The sequence below is a fragment of the Nothobranchius furzeri genome, chromosome 8 (assembly GCF_043380555.1).
Source record: "Nothobranchius furzeri strain GRZ-AD chromosome 8, NfurGRZ-RIMD1, whole genome shotgun sequence".
NCBI classification, from domain to species: Eukaryota; Metazoa; Chordata; class Actinopteri; order Cyprinodontiformes; family Nothobranchiidae; genus Nothobranchius; species Nothobranchius furzeri.
Window position 1 is genome coordinate 73,422,149 of NC_091748.1, and position 17,330 is coordinate 73,439,478.

At 40.8% G+C, this 17,330-nt stretch overlaps 1 protein-coding gene across 1 annotated transcript; it reads right to left on the minus strand.

Moving 5' to 3' along the window:
* Nucleotides 1–203: 203 nt before the first annotated feature.
* LOC139071581 (complement factor H-like) lies at nucleotides 204–16,332 on the minus strand. Its single transcript, XM_070554314.1, has 10 exons — nucleotides 15,978–16,332; nucleotides 13,582–13,764; nucleotides 13,257–13,442; nucleotides 12,947–13,138; nucleotides 12,014–12,199; nucleotides 11,217–11,390; nucleotides 5,464–5,628; nucleotides 4,351–4,518; nucleotides 846–1,025; nucleotides 204–552 (listed from the first exon to the last, which is right to left on the minus strand). The coding sequence occupies exons 1-10, from the start codon at nucleotides 16,045–16,047 to the stop codon at nucleotides 359–361; spliced, it is 1,698 nt and encodes a 565-aa protein (XP_070410415.1). The 5' UTR covers nucleotides 16,048–16,332; the 3' UTR covers nucleotides 204–358.
* Between the last annotated feature and the right edge of the window lie 998 nt (nucleotides 16,333–17,330).

Below are 17,330 nucleotides of genomic sequence, written 5' to 3' on the forward strand. Positions count from 1 at the left end.
TCATAACAATTGGAGTCAGTGGAAGAGTCATGTTGCTGTTATCCAATCAGGACCGAGATGTCCAATTATCAAGAAATAAGACTCCAAATCTAGCTGTCTGCCCCCACTGAGTACAACTTGTATGACGTTCATTCCTACCAGAGATTACCGTGAATGTATTCATTAAGTAACACCTTTAAGGAACAAACCATATAGACATTAGAAACAATTTAGGAAAAGCCTTTAATAATAAAACATGCAGGAGCAGAGGATTAAATGTGTTCATTGATATAAAGGATCTAAAATTATTCAGAATTATTAAACTTGTTGCTATAATCAATAACATGTTTGTGTGTTCATATGTATCACACCAAAAGCTTTAACCACAGGTGGGCAGGTCCATCTGTCCATTGATGCACTGTTTACGCATTGGCTCTTGGTGAAGTAGTCTTGTTCCATGTTTACATACAAATGTCAGGTGATCTTCATGAGGCGCATAATATTTATCTCTGTCATTACGTGAAAATTCAATATTGTGTCTCTCCATCATTTCAGCATTCACAATGCATGGTTCTGTAAAAGAGCAAAAATTTCAGTTAGAGCACAAAATTGCAAAAAAAAAAAGTAAAAAAAAAAACCTAAAGCAACAATTTTCTAATATTTTATGACAACAAAAGCATTAATTTAGAAATATATTAGATTTTTCTTTTACATAGTTCTAACTTTATAGGTCATTAATAACTAAAATTAATAAAGCATTCATTTCTGAGATGTATTTTATTTTCTAGCCAAACTCAGATAAAATTCACACACAGCGTCAACAAAAATGTCCTCATTTTAAAAACATACAAGTTTAAGTGACTTACTCATGCATCTCATCTCTCCAGTCCACACACCATTGTTACACGTTTTAAACCGCCCACCCTTCAGAACGTACATGTTGTAACAGGTGTATTCAACAGTATCACCATTTTCATATTGTTGTTTAGTGAATCTCACAGTCTCTCCATCTGTTAGAGATGGTGGACGCCCACAGCCACTTTGGTCTAAACGAATGAGGACAATAACACAGAGAATACAGTTTTAGGTGGTATTTAGTTACAGCAATCACATTATATCCTAAATGTGTCTGTATTATTTATATTTATAGATTCACTAGGATAAATACAATAAAGTTTATCTCTCACCAAATAGAATATTTACTAAGAAATCACAATGTAACCATAGACGCATTACTTGGTGTGTGTGTGTGTGCTGGTAATGTTGTATGTGTGTGTGTATGTGGATGAGTGTGCGTGCGTGTGTGTGTCTGCTCTGTCTTCTCCATCCCTAGTGAGTTGTGGTGGATGGCTGCTTATACTGACCTAGGATCCTCTGGGGGTTTCTTCCTGTTAAAAGGGAGTTTTCCTCTCAACTGTCGCTATATGCTTGCTTAGTATGAGCATTGCTGTAAAGTCTCTTGACACTAGTCAGTGACTTGATGCAATTTGCTGGGTTCCTTATATAGGAAACTTTTCTTAAGCCTTTCAGAAAAAAAAACTGACCTGTATTGGAATGTTTATTAAGTGAAGTGCCTTGAGACGACTTGTCGTGATTTGGCGCTATATAAATAAACTTGAATTGATTTGAATTATATCTAGGGATGTCTGATCAGGTTTTTTTGCCCTCGAGTCCGAGTCATTTGATTTTGAGAATCTGCCAATACCGAGTCCCGATCCATTACTTTCGATACATAAAAAAAGGAAAGAAAAGGAAGAAACAGTTCCAGAATGTTCCTTATTTTTTATTTAATTACCCTTTTATTTTAATTTCTAACAACAGATCACTTCTGTGAGGTAGCTTGAACAATCAAGTAACAAGTAACCTAAATTCTTCATTTTTGGACTTAATTGCAAATATAAAAAGTCTAATACAAAAACAGATAGCACTTCAACTCAAGTGGTGCTCGCTGCAGAACCACAAAGGCAAAGCTGCACCAGAAGGTGGAGCTGCACCAGAGTCAGCCCCGCCCATTCACGCAAACAGCCTAGCCCACTGACTTCTTCTGTTCAATATAACTTGCTACATGACAAAGCCTGAATATATCCCGAAATGAAAAGTTTTCTTTTAGCGAATATCTCTCCATAGCCGCTCCAACAGAACCGGGGTAAAGCAGCATTTATGGACTAGTTTTAGTGTGTTCTGGTAGTCCAGTGGCAAGAGCATTAGTTTTTAGTATTGCTTTCCCTTCAGCTGATGCTGGTTCGACTCTCGGTGGGGTCGGCAGCCAGCTGAAACATTTAATTTGTTTATATTTTAGTTGTAATGTTTATTTTCTGCGAAATGTTTATGCCTGTAAAAGTTATTTGAATTTGGTCGTTCCTAAACAGCATTTTAGTTGAAACTCTGCTCACAAATGGACTCACACTGGCTAAATGAACAAATAAATAAAATAAAAAACACATTAGTCATTATATTTTAAACGGTATACCAATAAATGGTTAAAAACATAGTACTGGCAAGTGTAGCTAGAAAAGAAGAAAAAAGTTTGCGCCGCTACCGGGAGGCGAACCTGCGCAAAACTACATGCCAAACTGACTGTACAACCACTTCACCACCACAGCTTGTGGCGTCACATGTAATTGTGCCATCCAGTGTGTTTTTGTAGATGGGGATGTATGGTTTTTCGGCGGTGTCTCAGTAGGTCATATCAGAAATAATTTGTCAGAAAATTCACAGAATATCCTGATTTGAGAGCCAAGACCAGACCCGCTTCGGAGGAGAGGACCAAATTGAAGCTGAGATGGGAGGAAAATGTGTGAATGAGGCCAAAAATGGCTTTGGCGTGTTTCTTATGAGGAAACGACAATATAACATGGTAAAAAGTTCTAAAAGTTAGATTTTTATTTATATGGAACCTTTACAAAAACGGTTCAATTAACTTCTCAACTCAGTCCTCAATCTTGCATTTTAGATGATATTAGCTATAACACCCTCTTTGGTTCCAGAATGCTATCAAGTCTGACAACTGGAAGGAATTGGACTGACTCTGATGGAATGGGCGGGACTGACTCTGGTGCAGCTCCGCCTTTGTGGTTCTGCAGCGAGCACCACTCGGAAAAACTCCTGCCTGCTTCCGTCTTTTTCACCTCACAAGTAACTTTTTAACTAGCAGATCAAATTGATCTATTGCCCGCAAAAAAAATCGGAGTGTGCGCTGCGCCAGTGACGAGCGCTGCAGCGCGAGCGTGTCCACACGTCATGCTCAAATACAGACAGAACTTACCAGAGAGAAAATGAACGGACACGAACGACTGTGTGTTAACTAAGGATGAGGTCTCTGCCATTTGCATATGATGTGGTTCTGTTGGCTTCATCAGAACATAATCTCCAGCTTTTGCTGGAGTTATTTGCAGCCGAGTGTGAAGCAGCTGGGATGAGAATCAGCTCCTCTGAATCTGAGACCATGGTCTTGAGTCGGAAAAGGGTAGAATGCCTTCTTCAGGTCTGGGATTAGGTCCTGCCCCAAGTGGAGGAGTGTAAGTATCTCGGGTCTTGTTCACGAGTGAGGCAAAGATGGAGTGTGAGATTGGTGTTGCGTCTGCATTGATGCAGGCATTGTGCCAATCTTTCGTGGTGAAGAGAGAGCTGAGCCAAAAGGCAAAGCTCTCGATTCACCGGTCGATCTATGTTCCTATCCTCACCTATGGTCACAGGCTTTGGATAGTGACCGAAAGAGCGAAATCGTGGATACAAGCGGCCTAAATAGGTTTTCTCAGCACGGTGGCTGGGCTCTCCCTCAGAGATAGGGTGAGAAACTCAATCATCCAGGAAGGATTCAGAGTAGACCCGCTGCTCCTCCACGTCCAGAGGAGCCAGGTAAGGTGGCTAAGGCATCTGGTCAGTATGCTTCCTAGACTCCTCCCTGGTGAGGATTTCTGGGCACGTCTAACTGGGAGGAGACCCAAGGGATGACCCAGGACATGCTGGAGGGACTATGTCTCTCAGCTGGCCAGGGAATGCCTTGGGATTCCCCCGGAGGAGCTGGCCCAAGTAGCTGGGGAGAGAGACATCTGGGCCTCTCGGCTTAGGCTACTGCCCCTGTGACCCGACCTTGGATAAACGGTTGAAAATGGATATTGACATTCTGGAATATGTGTGGACAATTCAGTCCGGTTTTTAACCAGAACTGTGTTTTCAGACACACCACTTTTGTACCGGAACTTGTCCTTTCGGCTGCCTTCACACAGCAGGGAAAAGTTCCAGATGTGTATGTATATGTATATGTATATGTATATATATATATATATATATATATATATATATATATATATATATATATATATATATATATATATATATTTTTTTTTTTACTTTTTTTTTTCTTCTTACCTGGACATTCTATTGATTTGGACCACAAGCCATTGCTACACGATGCAGTTCCCTCGATAACTTCTCCAGGTGCATTACACTCATAGTTGATGCTCTCACCTTCCATGTATGTTTCTTTTACATCAGACCGAATTGTCAATTTTCCATCTTCTAAATTCTCACAATATCCTAAAAGAAAATAAATGAGTAGATGTTAATCCCAGGTGGCAATACAATCTTAATTTAGACATGTTCTTCTTTAAAAGTTTGTCTTGTTTTTCTTAGTAACCAATTGGTATTACTTTTGGTTTGAGAAAAACAGTTCATTAGTGCTTAGAAAAGAAATGTACTTGGATGGGTAAAGAGTTCCAAAGTTTGGGAGCAGCATGAGAAAAGTAAGTAAGTAAGTAAGTAAGCTTTATTTATATAACACCTTTCACAGACAAAAAGGTCACAAAGTGCTTCACAAGTTAGAACGACACATAAATAGGCTACTATAAAATACAGTCACAATATAGATAAAAAGTCGTATACAGCCAATCCGCATACAAAATATGTTTAGAATGCCCGGAGAAACAAATGGGTTTTCAGATTGCTCTTAAAAGCATAAACTGAGTTGAGTGAACGTAAGAACAGAGGTAACTCATTCCAGAGCCTTGGCGCGACGGCCTGGAATGAGCGATCACCTCGTGTCTTGAATCGAGTATGTGGAACCATAAGAAGATTTTGATCCAACGATCTCAACCTTCGAGAAGGCATGTAAGGACAGAGCATGTCTCAAACGTACAGTGGAGCCTGACCATGCAGCGCTCTGAATGTCAGCACAAGAATTTTAAAATTGATGCAAGAAGAAATTGGGAGCCAATGAAGAGCTTTTAGAATGGGGTAATGTGAGCTCTTCTGTTGGCATGGGTCAGTATTCTAGCTACACAGTTTAGAACTTGTTGTGAACATTAAAAGTGAAAGAATAATTCTAAAAGCTATCGACAGGTAAATGACTAAATCACTGATGGCCTCGGTTTTTAACTTGCTCAAGAGATGACATTAGTAGTTAGGAGATATATTACTGAAGCCACCCAATAACAATATCAATTTTAATTAATAATAATTTATCATTTTTATAAAGATTCTTACCAGCACACTTCTTTGCTTCAGCCCAGGTTCCTTCCTTACAGATAGCAGTGAAAGTTTCTCTATTCCCACTCTTGCATCGGTATTGGACCTGGTCATCACTAATATAGTTGTATTTTGCACCATGAATAATGTCTGCATCTTGAAAATCAGGAGGTGGACATGATGCTAAAAGCAAACAGACAAACTAGTAAAAATAATTTGTACTGAAGTCTGTCAACAATGTTTTTTTAAACTAACAGAACAAACACAAATGATGGTCTATCAAATCAGATTAAGGTTTATTTATTTATATAACACAAACAACCACCTATGGGAGGCCCAAGGTGCTGACCAGCACATAAAAACAAGGATATAAACAACATAGTAGATAAAAAAGAGTAAAACTGATAAAACATAAAAATAATAGAAAAGTACAAGTAAAAGTAAGTAAAAGCCATTAAGTAGAAAAGGTAAAAATACAAAAGCCAGTGTCAACGATGTTGAGGGAAAGTTAGATAAGGGAGGGAGTTCATTCCAGAGTGTAGGGGCCGTTACTGAGAAGACCTAGCCTAGTGAACGAGACCAAATTCTTGCTTTGCAAAGTTTGATCTAGGAATACTCCACTGGAACCTCTGCAGCCCCTAACAGCATTCTGGCTGGCCAATCACAGCTCTCTAGAGGGATTTCAAACACACAAAGAGCTGTGATTGGTCCATAATGGTGAGCCAGTCATAGTGCTCTATCTGCTTAGTGAACAAATCACAGAGCTTTATCCGCTTTGTGGGCCAGTCAGGGCACTCTATATGCCTGGTGGTTGGGATGATGCAACAGAGTGAAACAAGATGGCAACAGCTAGTTTGAAACGGCTTTTACATCAATTTTAGACAATTAGAACTTGGGCTTCATTAGAATCAGGAGCAGATAGATGTATTTAAGTGGTTTTTTTTTTTTTTTTTAGAAAAAATTATGTGTTTTCTCCTTCTTCTACTGTAGACCGCCTCATTTACCGATGGCTGTTGCGGTGAGTATGTCACATTCATTGTCCAGTAGCATGCGGAGATCATTTGAAAGACAACGGTAGAACGCGCCCCACAACCGAGAGCCGTTAATGGAGCATTGCCAGACTAAATAATACATTTATTTAGTCTGGCTTGCCAGGCTAGAGAAGGCTCTGTGTCGGTACCAGATCGGCTCGGGGTCCTGCGCCTGCTGATGACGTCACATTACAGCAAATCCAGTCAGCTTTCACACTTAAGTTTTGGAAAGGCATCAGCAGTTTTGTTAATATTTCCAAAATCAAGAGTTTTTGAGGTTCTCTGTTTATCAGTTGATGTCAATGCTTTTATTTTACATTTCCTTTGGAAATTCAAACATGTTTTCTCAGTAAAGTGTTGAATTTTTGACTACAGGACTATAACCGCTAAGACAACAATTCGTTCTGACCAATCAAAAGCATCATTGTCAACATGCAAACCTGACCAAGAAGGCGGCGCGTGAACAACGCGAGGCTCAGTGTCTCTCCAGAATCTGTTATTTAGCGTTTTTTTTAATCTACTTTTAACCGGATTGTTCATCCAGAATTGCGGTGCGTTGCGTTGCTGACCTACAGCAGACAAGAGATTCTGGACATCTGGACTTATAACTCCAACAGTTTCATCGCCGATCTCCGACTCATCCCAGAGATCTCCAGAACACTGGAGGCTGCCCCCCCCCCCCCCCGGCCGGGCAGAAGTGCATGCAGGCGGGGCCGAGAAGGTAAACTAAGGCGAGGTGGGCGTGGAGGGCTACGGGCCAATCTAAGGCTAACACCACATCGGCTGCCTTTACCCAGTATCTTCCTCGCCAATGTCCGTTCTCTGGCATACAAAATGGATGAGATACGGCTCTCCTTACAGACTACAGGATCACCAAACCCTCCCCCGCATCCTCTGATGTTTCCTTCCTCAACGAGCTCAACAACTTTTATGCTCGTTTTGAGTGAGGGAACCTCACAACCACAACCATAGCAGACATGACGCCAGACCACCAACCTCTGACTCTCCCCCACCGATGTACGAGCGGTGCTGAGCAGGATCAATGTCCACAAGCCTGCAGGCCCTGATGGCATCCCTGGGCGTGTTCTCAGAGCGTGTTCTGGGGAGCTCACAGGAGTGCTCACAGACATATTCAATCTGTCCTTGGCCCATGCTGTGGTACCGGCCTGCTTCAAATCCATGTCCATCGTCCCGATACCCAAAAACTCACACCCATCTAGCCTCAATGACTACTGCCCGGTAGCACTCACCCCCATCATCACTAAGTGCTTAGAGCAGCTGGTCTTAGCACACTTCAAATCCTGCCCCCACCCTGGACCCACACCAATTTGCATACAGCCAGAACAGGAGCACAGAGGATGCAGTCTCCATTGCACTGCACTCTGTCCTCTCACACCTGGACAACAACAACACCTACGCCAGAATGCTGTTTATAGACTTCAGTTCAGCATTCAATACAATCCACCCCTCACAACTCATCAGGAAACTGACAGACCTGGGGATCAGTTCCCTCACCTGCAAATGGTTACTGGACTTCCTGACCAACCGCCCTCAACATGTCTGACTGGATAACCGCATCAACAATCACAATGAACACTGGTGTACCACAAGGCTGTGTGATGAGCCCTTTCCTCTACTCCCTTTTCACCCACGACTGCAGACCTGCTGATGGTTCCAACACCATCATTAAGTTTGCAGATGACACCACGGTGATTGGCCACATCAGTGACAACGATGCGATCGCCTACAGGGAGGAGGTGGACCGTCTGACTGAGTGATGCGACACAAACAACCTACTGCTCAACACTGAGAAGACTAAGGAGCTCATCGTGGACTACAGGAGGAATGCTGACTCACATCCACCCATCCACATTAAGGGGACGGCAGTGGAGCATGTGAGCAGCTTCAAGTTCCTGGTAGTCCACATCTCTGAGGATCTCACCTGGACTACCAACTGCTCCAAGCTGGTCAAGAAGGCTCAACAGCGCCTCTTCTTCTTGAGGACTATGAGGAAGAACAACCTGTCCTCAGACATCCTGGTGAACTTCTATCGCTGCACCATCGAGAGCATCCTGACCAACTGTATAACAGTCTGGTATGGGAACTGCTCCGCCTCGGACCGGAAGGCGTTGCAGAGGGTCGGGAAAACTGCCCAGCGCATCGCCAGAGCACCACTTCCTGCCATAAAGGACATCTACAGGAAGCGGTGTCTGAAAAGGGCTAGGAAAATCATCAGAGTCCACAGTCACCCATCACATGTACTGATCACCCTGCTGCCCTCTGGGTGCCACTACAGGAGCCTCCGGACTAAGACCACCAGGTACCGGAACAGTTTCTTCCCAACAGCTGTAAGACTCCTGAACTCTGCCTCCTTACATATGACCCACAATAAACTCAAGTACTGCTTGTATTAACTACAGCCTGTACATACTTATAGTTATAGAATATTCATAACATACTTCATACCGCGTACATTATAACATACGTAATAGATCCATTTCTGTAATATACTTAGACATCTATATTATTGCTAACATATATTGTAATACATCTATATCACGGCTAAAGCACTTTCTGGGTGGATGCAAACTGCATCTCGTTGCCCTATACCTGTACATGTGCAATGACAATAAAGTTGAATTCTATTCTATTCTAACGTAACTTTTACGAACGAGGTATCGTAACTTCCGTCTTACGTTCAGCCAATCATCTACTGTGACGTAATTTGTTGGCGCAGGACCCGAGCCGATCTGGCTTCCTGAGCAGATCTGGTACAGACACCAGTCCCCCCTTGATCTGAGTTTAGAGCGGGGGACATGCAGCAACTCCTGCTCAGCAGGAGCGAAGGGCCCGAGTGGGGACACGCCACTGCAGCAGTTCAAGCAAGATATGGGGGAGCAGTGCTCTGCAGCACCCTGAACACATGGAGGACGATCTTAAATCTTGCATGATAAAACACTGAGAGCCAGTGCAGAGAAGCTAGCACTGGCGTGATGTGGTCTCTCCTTCTGGTTCCAGTCACAAAATTGCAGCAGTGTTTTGGACTGGAGTCGTGCAGTAGTAGCTTGACTCAGTCCAGCATACAACACATTGCAGTAGTTGATGCGGGACATGATAAAAGTGTGTACTCTGGACAGGAGAGGCTTTATCTTGGACAGCCGTCTAAGCTTACAAAACATGCTCGAACAACCATGTTTATTTGTGCATCAAATCTAAGGGCTGCTTCAATTTTCACCCCTAAATTAGTGACCACAGTCTTTTTGTATTGTTTAATGGAATCACGATCACTTTCATCACCTGCTCCAGCTCTTTCACTAGGGCTGAGTATTATAACCTCAGTTTTAGACTCATTTAGGAAGAGGAAGTTAGCAGCCATCCATGACTTAACTTCCATTAAACGGTCCAATAACACAGATACAGAGCCTTCTGCTCCCCGAGAAAAAGGCAAATAGATCTAGCAGTCGTCTGCATAAAAATGGAACTTAACACCATGGCGCAGAAGGAGGACCCCCAGGGGCAAGATGTATAGTGTAAACAGAAGGGGGCCAAGGACAGAGCCTTGGGGTACCCGTATCAGAGACTTTCCCAGGCCAAAGATGCTTCACCCATCCACACACAAAACCTCATTTCATCAAGATATGACCTCATCCATTGAAGCGCCATCCCTGTACTCCCCACCCAGTTTTGTAAACGATCCAGCAAGATGTCATTGTCCACCGTATCAAAGGCAGCAGTCAAGTCCAGTAGGAAAGGGGGGAGGGGGCACTGGGACCACTGGGACCAATGAGACAGGTGGTGAGTCTAGGATTGCAGCACAAATATTAGAGACTTTTTCCACAAAGTAATGGAGGAAGTCCTCACGATTTATCTAGCCTCAGAGACAAATATAATACAAATGTTTTAAATGGCAAATGGTCTGTGTTTGTATAGCACCTTCATAGGGTTCTACAACTCCCCAAGGCACTTCACAACACAATCAGTCATTCACACACACGCTGGGGGATGAGCTATAATGTAGCCACAGCTGCCGAGGTGAGGCCTGTCCAACGCTGGCGCCACTGGTCTCTTCTTATTTAATTCTCTGTATGTAGGGATTTAAGTTCCTTGGTTTTTTCAACAAATGAGTAATTTCTTTCCTGAGAACTTGGCTCACATCTCAAGAGGATGAACATCACCGTTCAACCTCCCGTCAGACCGTAACTGTTCACGAAACCCATCAATGAACAGAAAGTGCAACAGCTACTAAAATACTGGGGAATCGTCTATTTAAACCACCTTTCTGTTCTACATAACTGAGAAATGGTTGGAGAAGCACAAGATGGATGTTTGGAGATGAACTTACGATTTTATCAAGTATTTGCAAAAAAACAAAACAAAAAAAACAACAATACTGCATCAGCAGAAAAGGCCAGTGGTAAACAAATCTGTCCATAAAGTAGTCTGGACTGTGGCGAGATAACAAACAGCTGAGGGATCTGACAAACCAAACTGAAAACTTTGATGAAACCAGAACTCAGAACACAGACATGATCAATATTTCAAACTGCAGACATTAAAAGGGAGAAAGGCATCGACAGCAATAATAAAAGCTAAATCACATTTATAAATCACTGATAGCCTTGGTTTTTAACTAGCTCTAGAAATTACATTTTAGTTAAGAGAAATAAATAGTTTCATTACTGAAGCTACACAATTATTCCAATCTGATGAAATTTCACATTTTAATGAAAAGTTTCTCACCAGCGCACCCCGTTGATTCAGTCCAGGCTCCTTCCCTACAAGTAGCAGTGAACGTTTCTCCATTCCCAGTCTGGCATCTGTAGTGGACCTGGTCATTTCTATTGTAGCTGTCTTTTACACCATAAGTAATGACTGCATTTTCAAAATCAGGATGTGGACATGGTACTGATGTTGCTAAAAGCAAAAGAGGGAAAAATAATTATTTGCACTGAATTCTGCTTGTTACATAATAAAGAACTTTGCTCAAAATGCATGCATTGCTTTTTTGTAACGTAATTCTCTGTAGCTATGGATGCCTGCTCTGTGGTTTTATCAACAAATGGGGTTTATGCCTCAGAACTGTCGTCACATCTCATATGGACGAAACCCGTCAATGATCGAAAAAGAAGCAGTTTGATCCAACAGCAGGTCACGTGTCTAAGAATCCTTGGGTAAGATGCTGAACACTGAAAATGACTCCCTAGATACCATGAAATGGCAGTCCACTGATCGTCAGGGTCAATGCAGAGAAAACATTTCCCCGATGGGACCAAAGGAAAAATTGTATTTTTAATTTTGATCTCGATCAAAAACAAAAGAAAAAAAGTAACATTGACTTTTGTCTTTGAGCACCTCACCTTCTATCACCTTTTACTCAGTAAGATCTCAGGGAGCTGATCTAAATCCAAACTAAACTAATTTGTACAATTTTTTTTTCATACAAGGTACAAAGATTTTATTTGTTTCAACAAAATGATCATGAAAAAATATTTATTTGTATTTTCAGAAAAACAACTGAAATGTAAACTCTGCAGTACCTCGGCAAAGTGGTTTTGGTGTCCAGCCATCTCTGGTGCATGTGGCATGTTGAGCTCCATCTGTTCTCTCATAGCTCCAGGCACAGCTATAGCTCACAGTGTCACCTAACCTGTTTCGGCCCCAGGTGTTACGATTGGTAGTCCAGGATAAATTATCTTCTGGTAGATGACCTGAGCAAGTAACCTCTAGAACAAGAGAAACAAAAACAAAATATAAACACACACACACACACACACACACACTGAACATACATGTAAACTAGAGCTATTCTAACTCTACACCTGAGTTAAAGGTGTCTAGCATGAGATTTTATTCTCATTTCTTCTCTTTAAACTTTCAACCTTCTGATCACCGGACAAATCTGTGGTGTGAGTTAACGAGAGCTGTTCGTGCTCAGAAGCAAACCTGAATGAACTAGAGATGTTTTGTAAAGAAGAATGGTCCAAAATACCTTCAACCAGAATCCAGACTCTCATTAGAAGCTATAGGAAACGTTTAGAGGCTTTTATTTCAGCAAAAGGAGGATCTAATAAATATTGAGTAAATTTTTTTGTAGCGCCCAAATTCATGCACGTGCCAAATTTTGTTTACAAGCTTATTGCATACTTTCTGTAAATCCTATAAACTTAGTGTGACTTCTCAAATATCAGTGTGTGTGAAAATTTTATCTTAACAACCAACTATATTGACAATTTATAAAGGAAAATCATGAAGATTAACAAGGCTGCCCAAACATTTGCAACACACACACACACACACACACACACACACACACACACACACACACACACACACACACACACACACACACACACACACACACACACACACACACACACACAGTATCCTATACATACATGATGTAGGCGATTCACCAGAAGAACTTTAGCATTTATTCTATAATCTGGCTCATAAGCTCATATTTTCCATACCTTTACACACGGGCCAGGTGTCCCATTCTCCATCAACTTGACATGTGACGACTGCCTCAGTAGTTTTAGTGTTTATAATCCAGTATCTCTCCCCACACGTAACTCGCACCGTTTGCCGATGTGAAACAACACTGTTTTGTGTACTGTAAGCTGTTCCCGGTGGTGGTGGCTGAGACAGTTCACAGGTTATCTCTAGATGAAATATGAAAATAAAAAGATTATATATTTATCTGAGTTTTTTGTCTGATAACCACGCAAACCCAAAGATCTGATCTAGCTTGTGATACATGTGTACCTTGAGTAGACTTACCTATACAAGCAGGTGTTGGTGCCCATTCTGCGATGCCACGCTGTCCTAGTTTTTGGCATTTTGGTGGTCTGTCATCAACCTTTTTAAATCCATGGTTACAACGAAAAGTCAACCATTCATCTTTATTGTACTGACGATTCCCTTCTACACGGCCATTTTCAATCACAGGGGCATTACATTTGATATCTGTTGTCAAACACAAGAGGTTACCGTTTTCTGATCAGTGAAAATGTTAGGACGGATTTAGAATTCAGTTTGTTTGTTACTGGATGAACTTCCTGTTATTTCTTATGTAGTTGTAGTGGTTTCTGATATCCTACCGTACCTTTACATTTTGGAACTGTGCCTTGCCACTCGCCATTTTCATTGCAATGCAACACTCGTGATCCTTCCAAGACATGACTGTTGTTCCTGCAGCTAAACTGAACTGCATTACCAAAAGTGGCTTTGTCTAAATCCCCCACCACCTGCATGCCATCGGGCAAAGGGATGGATGGACATTTAATGGCTGTAAAGATGAACAATGGAAACAAACTGTTACCTCTAAAAACATGGTGGTACATGCAGTGAAGGGACAAAAAATAAACAAAATAAAACAATCAATGATGAACAAGAGTCTGCTTCTAGACCTGCAGAAGGAGAAAAAAAGAAAAACAACACACAACAATACAACAGGAGCAAATAATCACTGCGTCAACCTGATGAAATATAAAATCAACATTGATTACTGAACAATCAAACGATAATAAATTAATTTTTTCTCAATAAACTATATAAACGAATGTCTAATCGTGCTGTAGACATGTGTAGTCAATAATTTGGCACTTCAGGGCATCTTAGTTAACCTAAAACTGTCAGTGTTGCGCCCTCTTCAGGTAAAAACTCTGCACTGCATTAGGAATAAAATCTGCCATAGTCTTTGGCTACGTTAGCTGGTACATTATGATGTCAAAATGCAGCTGTGATTCTGTGTGTGTGTGTGTGTGTGTGTGTGTGTTTTTGTTAGTTAGTGGCTCTGCCCTCTCGGTCTGCCAGGCAACACTCTGGTAGAAGTGACTTGCTCTGGGGGTGATGGGGGTGTTTTGAGGGAAATTGTATGAACCTACTAGAGCAGGCGGGGAAGGGGGGGGGGGGAGCCACTGGCCAGTAGGGATGAGCGAGTACACCACTATCTGTATCTGTTCAACCAACTAAATTATCTGTATCTGTAGCTGTACTCGGAATGGGCGTGGCATAACCCGGAAGTGGGCGTGGTTTACATCAATATATTATGTTAAGTCTGAAATTGATATGGAATGATCAGAAGTTGATAGGTGTAATGTTTTTTTGAAAACTATTTACAGAGCAGCCTCAGAATTGAGATTAAATGTTTTTGATCACAGTAGTAAAGAAACTATTACAGAACAAGGGTTTCAATAAAATCAGAACATTAAGATTTAAGTGCATGGATTAATACATCTGAACTCATGCAGTAGGAACTAGGAAATATGAAATGCTATAACCAGACACAACTTTATGTATATTTTTTTATTTTAATTTGATTAAACTGATTTCTTTCTTAACTTTCTTGGCATTTTCCCACACAAAGTTAAACAAAACAATGTTGATTGAGAGGTGTGTGTGTGTGTGTGTGAGAGAGAGAGAGAGATAGAGAGGGAGAGAGAGGGAGTTAAATAAATTTAAAAACCTGACTGGAGCGCAGGTAGTGAGTGACTGACGCAGCACGTCAGCGCTGTCTTGTCAAATGCTCCATGTAAGTTACGAAAAAAGTAGCTTTAAATATTCGACCGAAAAAGAGGCGAGCTGAAGAAAACCTAGGGAAAACTGAAGAAACGTGAGCAACAGTGAAGCAAGCACAGCGAGATCTGTTACTGTCTGTGTGTGTGTGTGCGTGGATGAACAGGACGGACTGCGCTCCCGGCCGGCTAGAGAGTTTTGTGTGTAGGGAGGGTGGGCGCTCTATGTGACTGGCCAATCACAGAGCGTGAAGACAGTCAATTACCCAATGAGGATTTTCCTTCAGCACGATTACAGATATTTCCGAGGTTTTCCCGTTTCATGCTCGTATTCGTCGAAAATGCTTTATCCGTACCGGATACTCGTTTCATACTCGGCTCATCCCTACTGGCCAGTTTGTGAGCATTCAGTTTCCTCTGAACCAACCAGTTTCAACCCGCCACCGCACATAAAACGCAGCTTGTGCCCAACTTGTATTTTTTCATTCAGTGGTAGCATTCCAGCTACAAACAGATGAGGGTGCAACGCCCCAATGACACAAGTGTTCGCTGAAGAGAGAAATAACACAAACAAATTATTTAAAAGGTCAAATATGTTTAAAACACCAGCTCACACATCAGATCAGATATGTTCTCAACACAGAGGACTTCCTAATGTAACTAACTCATTAAATATCATCTAGTTTAGTTCAAACCCAAAAAATGAAATTAGGATTAATATGATTTTTACATGAAATTAGAGTTGAAAATGATAGTCAGTCATGCAAATAAGTAGTTTAAAACTTCATCTTCGGATCATCTTTGGTGTTTATTTTTAAATATGTGAAAATGGAAATAAATCAAATAGTTTAATGTTTAACTCTATTTTAATTATTGCACCATATAAACTTAAAAAATTAAAAAGGAAAGAAAGTTGTTTTTTATCGTTGAATTTACTCAGACATAATCCCATAAAAATCTAAATAATCCCACTAAAAACTCTTACCATTCTGTGAGAATGAAATGTTCACATTTCCCCAAAGCTGGAGGAACGGGAGGATCAGCCACAGCTTCATGCTCTCTGGAGAAGTGTTTCTTTCTGGGGAGAACTTCACTGTTTGTCGCAGTCTGAGTTCTGATGAAGCTTTTAAAGGGTCAAACAAGGACTTCCCAGATGAACTTTGACCATTAAAAACAAATATTCTACCCTGTCATAACGGTATTCCTCCGTGTTTAATCTGATTCCAGATATCTACCCCTCAAGTCAAAATGTTTGATAGTTGTTGCAAAAACAAATAATTCTCTGTGATTTTAACCATAACCATGGGAGATATCAACTCTAAAAACAATAAATGTCAGTAAATATGTGAACATGTAAAAGAAACAATTTTAGTCAAAAATGAGGCAGAATATGACGTAGAAAATTTAAACCAAAAAACAAAAACAAAGGTTGGTTTAGCAAAGCCTCAGAAACAAACCATGCCTAAATCTTTACATCCAACAAAACAGCAAGAATGACTTTAAAATACAAATAAATATGAATTAAAATGTGCACAAAGCGAAATGCTAAATTTGTCTTGTTCTATTTTTGAGTTTAATCGAAAATTCCAGGAAATTTTAGGAATGTTTGAATTTTTTGCAAAGAAAAGAACATTCCAAATGTTGTTTATTTGAGATATTTGATGAAAATTATAAACATCACATCACTTTTACGCTTTAGGTTTAAAGCATAAAAATACAGCTATAAAAATAAGCAGGTTTTAATTATGTGGCGAGACCGTTTAATGCAAACATGCTGATATGCTAAAGTGAATTAAAGTGAAGTCCCATTAGTCGCCACACACTGGTGAAATACATCTCCACATGTGACCCTTCCCAGCGGGGAGCTGCAGCTGTGGATGTGCTCGGGAACTATTTGGTGGTTTAACCCCCAATCCCAGGACAGATGCTCCACCACTGCAGGTGGTTCAGAATGCCTCCAAACACACCCACATCACCCCGCTTCTCCTCCAGCGTTATTGGCTGCCAGTCAACCAGTGTTAATTTTGACAGGAAATTTTAATTTTATTTTAGTCTTAGTCTTTTGGCTAAAAATTTATTTTAGTCTTAGTCCAATTTTAGTCATTAGATTTATTTTAGTTTTAGTCCCATTTTAGTCGATAAAAATAAGCAATTTTAGTCAACAAAATGCATATATTTTTTCTAATGAAGTAATTTTCTACTTTTGTATAGAGCACGGAAAAACTAGTGTAATTTAATACACAGGGTCCAAACTCTTAACCACCACTGATCAGATATAGCACACACAGCTAAGAACATAGAATATTTGAATAAAAAAAACACTTCACATGTTTAACTC